This window comes from Atta colombica, unplaced genomic scaffold, assembly GCF_001594045.1.
Source record: "Atta colombica isolate Treedump-2 unplaced genomic scaffold, Acol1.0 scaffold100, whole genome shotgun sequence".
In the NCBI taxonomy this organism is placed as follows: Eukaryota; Metazoa; Arthropoda; class Insecta; order Hymenoptera; family Formicidae; genus Atta; species Atta colombica.
The window spans coordinates 3,681,366-3,694,111 of NW_017259185.1; the positions used below are offsets into that span (position 1 = coordinate 3,681,366).

Here is a 12,746-nt window from a genome sequence, read left to right on the forward strand (position 1 = left end):
TCACTTACTCGTTTAAAAGTTATTAACCTAAAACTTCAGGAAAATGTGGGTATTTTACTGCATAAAGTATTATAAGCCAAATTATTTATTTTATTTTTTGCAGTTGGCTATATAGACTAATAACATCAACATTTTTTAAATATTAGCTATTTTTGAATGATTATTTGCTTGATATGTACACATTTTTAGCCGATATTGTACAGAAAAAACATCCATGAATCTCGAAAAAGTGACAGAAAGGCGAAGACCGGCGCCGTGGCGAATCCGGTGCGTCTAAAATTAATGGTGCACCGCCGATTCTCGTTGACGTTTAAGTAGAAGCGGACCGGATGGAAGTGCGCGGTCCAGTTTTATCCCGCAACCCCGTACTGATAAATGCCTCGGCAAACTTCATTAAAGTCAGGTCGCCGCCTTTGTACTACGACCACGGCTTCGGTTCGCAGAGGAATATTATTATATTGTTGCTGGACGTTAATTAGCGAAGCAATCCTGATAATGTTAAATTTCATTGTTGCAACATTCATTGGCGCCGTTCTTTCAGAAGAAACTCGACTTCCTCCCATTTTACACTCGTTCTTTGACGATTTCGTCGACGTCGACATTGTTCCTGACGTCGTTAGCCACTAATTAGGAGCTGTAACATTACGCGAGATTGGTTTGAGGAAAACATAAGCGAGCTTTAATTAGCGTCCGGGCGCAGAAAAATCAATGAAATGGTTTCCGCAGTTTTACACGCTGACATTTAAATGCGAGCTACTCTAATATTCATTCTCGACAAAATTTCTGCCGAAATAAAGTACACAAAAGTACAAGAAAAGTACACAAAATTGATTTCTACAGTTAAAATATTAACGTAATTTGCGTGGAACATAATATTTTGTAATTATCACCGCTCTTTTCATCTACAGATTCTTTGAAGTTTTCTTAGATGAGAATGTGACGGCATTTTCCTTATTTTTTATTTTTAATATCAAGCATTCCAGCTATTAAACAGTTAAGCTAAATAAAGTTTATATTAAAGGCAGACGCGTTAAAACAAGAACTTTGTAATCTATTTATTTAATAAATTTAAAACGTATATAATTTGTCAAAACATCTTTTGTATTACTCGTAATAATCGATTTTCCTATATAATAATAGAAATCTAATGCCGCAAAAACTAAAGTCGTAATTCTGAAGCACTTTGTATACAATTTCGATTAATCGGAAATCGATATGTATTTGGTTAACATGAAACGTATAGTCATACAATATAATACAATATACAGACTGTGGTGTAACATTTTGTGACAATTGATATGTTATCACGAAATCAATAAATCAAACCACGTCGACGCTCTCAAAATGCAACACAGATATTAATTAAAAGGTCAATTTACATGCGTATTCGTATGTAAATAAGAGCAATGTAATCAAGCGACGCAATGAATCGAAGAAAATTCATAAAGAAGGTATATCGTTAAATTCTTAGGCTCGAAGAAATTCGATGTCACTCTCACTTAGTTTGTTTAAATAAAGAGATAATGCAATTTCGCGGAAAATAAAATGTCGCGACGTCGAGTGAATGGGATTTTAAATTGACGTGTTCCGCGATACAGAAGAAAGAAGAAGCAGATGAATACGAACGTGAACGGACGGAAGAGATGAGAGAGAGAGAGAGAGAGAGAGAGAGAGAGAGAGAGAGAGAGAGAGAGAGAGAGGAACACGAGGAGGATGAGGAAGATGAGAAATAAGACGATGCGGCGAGAAGCGAGAATGGACGGGATCCGAGTGGAATGAATGAGCGAGAATTGAAGGCCGCAGCTTCCATTCCAGCTGTGGCCTTCAAGAACCCCAACCCCTGCGAAAATCAATGTTACCAGCTACACTGTGGTCTCGCTACTAACCGTTCTGATAACGTGGCGTTCTCCTCACCCTTCCGCTGTTACCGTATACCTAAAAATACACGTGCGTCTTTATGCGGAAAGTAAAGTTCCTACCAAACGCGGTCCTGCATTCAGGGAGCAATCAAACATCTCCCGGAAGAATTCCAGATACTGCGGATCACGCGCGCGAGATTTTGTTTCAGCTTTTTGCGGGAGACGCGCGAGAGATATCTCTCAGGAATGATTAAAAAAATTAATTTCGATAGAAAGGAGCATAAAAATAAGAGCTAACTCGCGTTAGCGAGACAGAGTTAATTAATATAATAATATAATAGTCTTATAGAGGTCTGGGAGCTCTTCGTGCGTCTCGTGCACTGCGACAATACGCCTTCCGCTCTATGAACAGAATTTAATTTTCGTGCCTTGGAAAGTTGGCATGTGTAAAATTCTGAGATAGCACAAACGTTTAAAAAGCTGTATCTCGCAAAGCTTCGTCATGAATAAGCTCTCACCGTATGTCTAACAATAAGACGCTGCTGTACAAGCGCGCTATTAATTAGCGTGTTACTCAAGAGGCATGATGCCGGTATACATATATTATATCGCGTGACGTTCTAGAATATATGCCATGAGCGAATGTAAACAGAACGTAATTAACAGCGGGATTGAGATATACCTACTTGTAAATCTATTTCGAAGTTTCTACATTTCGTGATCCACTGAGAACGTGGCAGAACAATTCCACATATTAGCGGGGGCAACGTTAGTGCAAATTGGCCAAACCATACGATTCATTATCCACTCCAACGATTATCCTACTGTTACTGTACATTTTGCGGCCTATATAGATGCAATTGCGTCCTGCCGTATGCTTTACAATATGATCGCATAATTGATGGATTGAATATAGTCAATTATTATGTGGGACTTTATCAGCGCGCCTTCACTAGTAAGTAATTAATTATGACACATATTGTCGATTTATACCATAAATCGACAATTTCGCGCATTCAAAGGATTAAAGATATATATTGTATATATTCACAAATCCAGATATCGTTCTATTTTATATACGCTGTATGATATATACACTAAAAAAAATTGTATTCTTAACTTAAGAATCTCCCACTTACGTATAGTATGTTTTTCTCTAAAATAAGATCAAAACATCAAAACGATCCTCTTAATTTAAGAGGAAAAGCCTCTAAATTATCATATTCTTAATATAAGAATATACAGGATGTCCTATTTTAAACGATGACCTCAAATCTCTCTATCTCTTAAACAATATATTTTAGAGAGAAATGTTTTAGACAAAAGTTGCATGGTTTTTATGGGGACATTAAAAACCGCATGTAGCGACGATTGCTTTCGCAAATCAAAAATATAGTATATTATTAATTTAAGAGGAAATATTCTATTATCTGTTAAGAGGAAATATTAAGTATTTTTCAAGGATACAATTTTTTCGGTGTAGTGTTTGCTTTTATCTAGAAAGTTTGGAATATTGAGATAATAATTTGGATAAAGAAATGACTTCATCTTATCTTTATCTATATTACACTAGATTATATATTATCTTCATTCGTATCTTAAATAAGTCTTTTTTTCAAATTATATAGATTAATGTTCAGCGAATTTCTTTATTTCAAACCCAGAAAGTCTAAAAAGTAATAAGCAAAACAAACTGCTAGGTTAATGCGGTCGCAAACTTTTAAAGTCGCAAAAGTCATCTTTTTAGTAGATAAGAAAGATTATTATATGTGTCACCATATATATTATTATCACATAGAAATTGTTCATTAGACGAAATGTTAAAAAACGTTTTTTGTTTTCAAGCAATAAAGTTTTATAGATAAAAATATGAACATTTTCGTTTATGCAATGATTTCTAATATTGAATGCAATAATTTCTAATATTACTAAATTCAAAGATAGCATATATAAAGTTGCTGAAATAATTATACTCATTTTCTTCTGACAAATGGAGGATGTCAGTTTTCATGGTTGATTTAATATTTCGTCATAGTCCTGATTATCATGCAATCATGCAAAAATGTAATTTAACATGGTCTCCATGCGCTCTCATTAATGCGGTATAATTTTTTACCCAAAGCTTCTGAATTATGCTAATTTTCCTACGTTTACATAATACGCACGCAGTAAAATGATGGATCTACGTTCCGCAGCGGGTTTTTTTTTTTTTTTTTTTCGAAAGCTTCTGGAAAAGAGGGCTCGAAAAAGAGAAGAACACGTCAAACATCTAGTTGTTACGCATCGCGTAACTTCGTCGTAATCCCGATGTAACGAAGCGGTTGTTTCATAACGGGTGGACGTGGCTGAGAGGGAGAAAAAAAAACGGGTATCGGACTGATATTTTCCGGCGAGTTGGCGAGTCGAGGGATGTCCGGGATGCGCGATCAGCATATGTATATGCGCGGCAAGCTATTTACTCGCTCATAAATTCGCCTCGTTGCATATTTGCTCACGCACGCAAGCGGCGCACACGCTCCCGTAATAAAACGTTTCCGCTCGCCTTTTCAGCGTGTGTTGAAAAAACGAAATGTAACGACACAGCGCGTACGTTTCCGCGTTTGCTACGTAAACGTTTTCATTCTGCTTGTCAAAAAAGAGGATGAGGGAAAAAAAAGAATGGCGCAGCGTCAGACTGGCTACTCTTATTTGCTTCCTCGTAGCCAAGGCATTTTTTTAATCAGACTGCAGAAAACTTGGTTATTCGCGCGCGAAAATTTTTTGCGAGTTTACCTTGCATGTATGCTGTCGCATTCGTTAATTAAGAGAGATCGCGAATCGTCAAGATAGTCATACGCGTTGGAAATAGCTCAAAGAAAATTAGCAATAATCCCAATCAGCACACAATATTTAAAAAATATTAAATTTTTTAAAAATATTTATTTAATGTAAAATATTAAATAAATATTTAAAAAATATTTTTTAAATATTGTGTACTGATTGGGAATATACTGCTTTTCGCCGAAAACGCAATTTCACACGTATGTAGATGCGCAACTAATGAGCTTTGTACTCTCGATTGTGTTATTTCGTTGAATATGTAGATAAAAAATACGATAAATTGTTAAAGAAATAGTCACATATTCCGTGAAGAAAGTTTTATAGATTCTCTCTCCTGAAATGTGGAGTTTCAAACTAAGTTTCTCTCTAACGGAGTTATGGATTTATTATTTAGTAATTATTTAGCAAGATCGCATAACTTTGCAGGGGAACTCAATTTAAAACTTCGTATTGAGGAAATCTATTAAGTTTCTTCTAACAAGCATAAGGCGGCACTGTCAGAAATGCAAGAGACGAAACATCGAAAGTTATGAGTTATCGGATTTATTTAGAGAAAGAAAATATAAAAATTATATGCTATAAAAAAATGCCAATATTGAGCCAACACAGGATGTTCGCGTAGATGTATAAATTTTATTGTCTATAAAAAAAATATCGAAATAAGTAAACGTTTCAACTCTATTTGGAGCTTCTTTAGTACCTACAAAAATTAAAATTAAACCATGACATTAGATAAAGTATTAAATTCTAGAAAGAAAACATGTTACAAGAAGAATAAAGAAATACTTATCAAGAAAGAATAAATAAATATACTATTTAATGTATTAAGGATGTATTAAGGATATTTTGGCTATATAATATCTACTATAATATCAACTAAAAGCATTAAAAAATTTATTAAAAAAGTCAATATCAATTGATATCAAAATCAAAAAAAACGTTGTCACAAATACGCTTTCAAATCAACTGCAAAAAACAAAATAACAAATAATTTAACAAAGTAATAAATAAGTATAAAGTAACGTCTCAGTGATCATGATATACAGACATGATACTTACATTCGAACACTTATACAAAATTTATTATTAATCCCAAATGTTTTTTCTATTACAATATTATAATTTAATTGTATTTAAAGATTATTTAAAAAAACCATTTAAGATTAACATTAATATAAAAATAATAATATAAAACAAATAATATAAAGTTTTGTGTAAATATCCGGACATAGGTATATGTCTGATGTCACAACTGGGATCTTAACGGCTTTATATGCAGTTAAATGACCATATTTTGCTGCAGTTTTAGATAAATAACTTTTAAACGAGTAAGTGAATTCAACGAGTAAATGAACTTTTTTGCACGAATATTTATTAGAGTTTTAATGCAAGTTTTAATTAGATTTTAGTATATATATATAACATTTTACTTGATTCGTAGTGATCCTTATCGCAAATATAAGTAAATATTACAAACACGATTTTCCATAAAAATCAAAATTAACAAATAAAAATTAAATAACTTAAACCAAGAAAGAAAATTGTACTCAAATTTTACTTAGACTTAATAATAAAACAATTTATGAATTTTTATTTTTTATTTTTTATTTTTGATAATATGCTTTGAGATTTGACACACATCCTTAAATGTTTTAAAAATATTTTATCGCTTTATACAGCAATTTCCAGCAAAGTTTATGTAAAGTATTACACAAACTGGGGTATCTATATTTCTTCTTAATAAATAAAAAAATTATTCACTCTTCTTATGTTTCGTAATCAATCGATGTATGTACGAACATCTCTCTCAAAAGCTAAAGTGACCAACTTTATTTCGTAGAATTACTTTTAAAATATTTTTTAACTTTTCGTAAAATTTTTAATAAACGCATGATTACTTTATAACTTTATCAATTTTCTTTACATTTTATTTCGAGGAGTTAATCAGTTTGGCTGCTATACACGCGTTAACATAGATGACATAATATATTTTAGTATGTCTCTCTTAAAAATATTCTGCAGATGTTTCGTACTCTTATATGCGAGATATATCTCAGAGGCATGATTTTCTAATAAGATATCTTGACAAGATTCCGCAGAGTCTCTTTCGCTACGTGAGATATATCTTCTACTAAAATTCTGAATACCCCTCAAAAAATATACTATTTTTATCGAATTTATCTATCTTCGAAGTATCTTTTATGAAGTGCATTTAAATTTCTACTTAGTGATGCAATCAAAACTTAATATCAGAGAAATGAGAGGTGAATGCTTCGTAAAGAGCAAAAGGTCGATATCGATTCTAGCAATTGCCGAGTTGTAATTTGTATCGGGGGAATAGAGGCGTGAAACACATCACTGTTAACCGAGTTTGCTTTCGTAGTCTACTTCCACGAGGAAGGCCTTGCATCAGCGATTCCAATCGCATTACGCCTTTGTTGATGTTCGATCTCGGCTTCACTTGCTGATTTCGGTAATTAAGTAATCATATTTATTTCCACGCTTATCCGAGCGTAAATTAAACCGAGTTCATGCTTCAAGTATATACATATTTGATGCAGTATCATCCGTTTCCTCTCATCCTTTAGCTGTAATTATATTAGCTTTATTTATATTCGGACAAGGATGGAAATAAATTTAATTATTACCAAAATTAATTAATTAAGCTTAACAAGCTGGAAAATATTTTTAAGGATACTTTTTTTATATTTGGCAGAATATTTTTTTTTAAATATTCATTTTTTTAAATATTTTTCCTATCAACAATTTTATATATTTTATTCGCATATTTTAGTAAAATATTAAGTACTAATTACAAGTAATTAAAATATTAAATAAAGCAATAAAGTAATTAAATTATATAAATATCAAATATAGCCAAATATATAATAAAAATATTAAATAATTAAGTAAAAATAATTAAAATATTAAGAAGTAGAAAATGAGGAATAATAAAATATAATTTCATGAACTTTTAATGTTTAAAAGATATTATTCTCACATATTATTTTCTGCATCTTCATCAATTCAATAAACTCGAGTATGCAAATCAGATAAAATGTGAAACGTTCGTGTATTACTCATATCTCAAAAATCTTATTAATATCAAAACGGGTTGTGATGATATACGACTACTAGCTGCATAAATTTAATTTACGAATAATGATAAAAGAGATGAGTAATAGTATCATTACGTATCTAGTAATTTCAATAATTAATTACTGCAAATATGCGATATTACTATACTTGCAAGTTAATATTTATGTAAGTTTATACTCTATTTTCTTATAGATATAAAACATAAGATATAAAACAGAAAATCCGTTAGATATATCAGATAAATAATAAAAAGATTAAAGACAGATAATTTATATTTATAATTATCTTCTTCATTAAACTTTATTGCATGTGTATATACACTTAGAAATATTTGACGTATCGACATATTTCAAAATGAAAGACGTCTCTAGCATAAGATGAAATCTTGTTCACTTCCGACGAATCGCTTACATTTTCGATGAACGTTTGCTTCTTCTGCAAATGCAAAAAAAATGTGCAAGACGAATTAATGGAATTTGTCGATGTTAACTTTATTTCTTTTATCGTAAAAATATTTTCGAAATTATATTGCAAATTTAAAATGACTCCTTTTATCAATGCACATAACATAAAATTACACTTCAAACAACATTTCAAGTTTGTAACTATTTCAAGTTTGTACTCTAATTGGTCATTTTCGTATTTATTGTCTTGTAAATGTTATATAAATCGCGGATAATTTTACTAAAAAGTAAAAGATTGAACAATGCATATTTTTATAAACAAAATTGTTAATACGTTCTTTCAGATTGAAAGAAAATATTTAATATTAATTATATTTCATTATTGCATGTTTGAAAGAATTCGGAAAAGGTGAGTGAGCAAGGAAACAGCAGTTTTAGTTTACATAGTATATGTTAAATTTATACATTCAATTACAGTATTAATAATGTATAAATAACTGCGCGAGAATTGTAAGACGATATATAATCTTAGGTGTAGTAAAAAATGTTTTCTACATTAGTTTTCTGAGCTTAACTTTACTATTTACAATGCACCTAAATCAAGGACACTTGTTTTGGCATATCACCACGCGACTCTCATACTATCATGTCACTTAATTATTTTCTGCAATAAAGAAAAATGAAACTTGAAAAATAAATCGATTACACATGAACAGTGATCATTCTAATAGTTGACTTGTTAATTTTTTATTTCTACTTTTTGATTATCTACAGAAGACTACTGGAAAATACGCACAAGACAGGTGTCCGAGTATAGATATTTCGAACATTCTACGTGTCAAAAAAGGACTCGCGAGAATAGTAGTATATCTTTCTTACATTGAAAAATTGCAGCAATTATTTAAGATTTATGTTACATATTATGTCAAACCAACTATGTCAGATTAATTAATGGAAACTGATATGTGTAAACATTTTATTTTCCCCGCGATTCATACCACTATTCTATTTTTTTAATGGCTCTTATATATTTATATATTATTATTACAAATAGATAATGTGCTTATTTCGAGCATGCGAATGGCATTTGAAAAAAGCACGTTTCCAATATTACGGGATATATTTCATTATTAGGAAGTATAAGGTACCGTATTTCTCACTGGTTTTGAAATAAGACAAAGCAGTACGCAAAGTCGGAATCTTAATAAATAGTCTAAATCAAGAGGCACAAAATATTATACAAGAGATGAAATCGAGAGAAAGGTACATTTCTAGTTTATCTCTTTCGCGAATCAGGCACATATACAAAGTACATTTTATTATACAAGTATAATTATTCGTACTTGTTATCATACTCAAGGCACTATTCGTTATAGGATGACAAGAAAAAATATAATCGGTCATATAAAACTGTGCTCTTACAAGCAGTAATTGAAATATTTTCTTCTTGCGATTCATGCTAATTTCTTCTTTTAATCAATCAATATATAAACAACGGATAAAAAAAATCCCATATTGTTGGATTTTTCTTGTGACTCACATGTGGTAATACTTATAAAAAATGTAATCGTCACTCTTAAGATTATAAAATATTGAAGCTTATCCTTTCAGTATTTTATTTAACTACTTTAGAAGTTAATACATTGGTATCATTCTGTAAAAACAGATAGTAGAATCGTGTTATATTGATTGAGTAAAGGAAAAGACTGGAAGGAGAAAAAATCATTCTGCTTATAAGATTTTCCATCAAGTACATTAAATAATCAATTATTCTGCAATTAAACTAAATACTTATTAATTCTTTAACTTTTAAAAATAAACTTTAATTAATCTTCAAATAATGACTATCAAGAAAATGCTAATACGTAGACCCGGAATATACAGTCATGGCCAAACGAAATACTTAGAAATATTCGCATTACAATATAGCGAATACATGCGGATGCATTCGTAAAACAATCTTACTTATATATGGCCTGTCTACAATTTTACGAACAAAATTATAATGGCAAGGTGTTACTCTTTCAAGCAACGCAAAATCTACAATATTAATATTAACTATTAACGTTGCACGAAATCAAATTATAACAAAATAATATATGTGTAAGAAAAAAGATGAAATATTTTTTTAGAGCACCGTGAAAACTTGTAAGAATTGATGCCATACGTAATTCTTGAATTTATCACGTATCGAATTTTGAAAAAAGCTCATTCAATTACGATCATTTTTACTATGATTTACGTAATTATTTTTCATAAATAATTTTCCCAAACAATATTTAATAAATTATTTCATTATAAATAATTGACAGTTAGCGATATTTTAGAACATGTGCAATTGGAAAAACCTCACAAATCAAGCATAAAAATGAATAGTGCTATAAAAAAAGTTATCAGTAGCCTGTTATTTTTATATGTATATTAATTACATAAAAGAGAATTTATGCAAATTTGTTATTAAAAAATTTAAAAATTTTCATTTATAACAAAACTAAATTCTCAAATAGAAAAGTGCAAGAATTTATATATGAAAAATATTATTGATTGTATTTATTTAGCGCACTATTTTATTTCCTCCATTTTATATATATATATATATATATATATATCTTATAATTATATAATTAATTATATAGAAAAAGGAGCAGTTTGTTTCTCGTTGTTTAAGTTCTTATTTCCAATAATATAACAATGGCAATTCATTTTTTTCGATATAGTCAATTATGCGGAATTATGAAAAAAGTATAAAGATATAAAATTGTATAAACATTTATAATATAGATTTATTTTACGAATCTGTTCTCATTTCAAATCCATATTAACATTAAAATTGTTTCTATTTTTTTGTGCGATTACCTTTAATAAATTTTGGACGTATAAAATATTAGTAAATATTAATTGCATTCTCTTCTTGTAATAAACCCAATGAAATCACAGAGCATTGAAATATAATATTATCTAAGCAAAACCTATCAAATTTGTATCGGTTGGCAATATTTTGTTATGAAGTATATTGACTATTTTGGCACATAGCAGGTATGCATTAGTATTTAATAATTAATTAGTATTTAATGCTTTCGTTTCTGGATTTAAATATTTTGACACATACACCAGACTTCAAAACCAGACTTTAAAATTTAATTTTTGCACAAAATACGAAATATATTTTTAAATCCTTATTAAAAAATCTACAGCATATAAGTATCTTCATTGATAAACGATCAAAGAGAGATAAAGCCGCACGTAAATTTTTTTATAGCTTAAAGATCAGACCTCCTTTGTGTGTGTATGATTCCCGCTGAACAAATTCTAATGAGTAGAAAAACAGAAATAAAAAAATAGTAAGTAAAATGTTAAAATTGCAGAACATTTTTATGTAAAAAACACAAAAATTATTGTTATTAGTTGGAGGACATGAATATGTATTCATGATCTGGATTTATACTGTAATTAAATCGGCTATACTTGTCTACCCATTTAAACAAATGCTTTTTCTATTTTTGACATTGAGATTGTGAATACAATTGGGATATATTAATTAATGAGACATTTAATTAATGAGACATTGCTATTTTTTTTTTACAAATTATCGATATATTTATTAAGAAAAGTTTTTGCACATGCCTGCAGTGTCTATTAGTATAAGTCTGGCTTTATTTATCATTAAAATAATGATTAGAAAATTCGAAAAAATATCTTCGAATCATGTAATTTGACGATATATCTCCTTTAAAACAATTCAATTGACTCGACGCGAAAAACGAACTGTATTTATATAAAAAGATGTTAGTTCTTTATCGTATCTTATAGGCGAATAAGTGCAGAAGCTAAGAAGGCATATACAATAATTACAAGAAATAATACATAAAATAAATAAATGATGTTAATAATAGTTAATAATATAACAATAATAATTAGACATTGTTGGACATTAATAACAGTAATATCATTTTTATAATGACGTATTCGCGGATAAGGCGATATTCAGGAAAAATTGTACTAAATTCTATTATAAAAATAGTAATAATGAGAAATGAAATAATTACAATCATTTATGAAACAGAGAGAATTGTGATAGGAAAAATGTTACAGCACGTCTTCGGGCTTTTTCCGTTAAATATAATAAACTAATGTCTTAATTTATAGACGATATATATTAGTTTAACATACCACAGTGGTTTGTTAAAAATGCACGTCTCTTTGTTTAGAATACTAAACGACTGTAGCAAAAGGAAGTATGACTGCTTGCATATTAATTACAACCTTCGCAGCGAAGCCATACTGAGGGCCTTTCGAGTCGGTTGATCCGACATGGGTGCAACTAAAACATCCTCTCTATTTGGAGAACTTGAACCACCATTATCCAGCTCCTGAAAACATATAAGACTTAAGATATAAGATTTAATATATTCATTCTTCATCCTCTTATTTATTTCAAACATAAAAATAGAAAATGCATCAATAAAAACTTTCACATTTAAATTTTATTTTAGAATACAAAATAAGAATTTTACTAAAAAAAATTATTGATATATGAATTATTAATTCATATATTATTAATATT

General features: G+C 29.6%; 1 protein-coding gene across 3 annotated transcripts in view; it reads right to left on the reverse strand.

Moving 5' to 3' along the window:
• Positions 1 to 11,418: 11,418 nt before the first annotated feature.
• The window catches only part of LOC108686317 (protein ECT2), a 12,288-nt gene continuing 10,960 nt past the window's right edge, over positions 11,419 to 12,746 (reverse strand). For all 3 annotated transcript variants that reach the window (XM_018191588.1, XM_018191580.1, XM_018191571.1), the window contains 2 exons: positions 12,353 to 12,552; positions 11,419 to 11,491 (listed from right to left, as the gene is read on the reverse strand). In XM_018191588.1, coding sequence (XP_018047077.1) covers positions 12,439 to 12,552 — 114 coding nt within the window. In that variant the 3' untranslated portion in view covers positions 11,419 to 11,491; positions 12,353 to 12,438. The remainder of the gene's footprint in view (positions 11,492 to 12,352; positions 12,553 to 12,746) is intronic.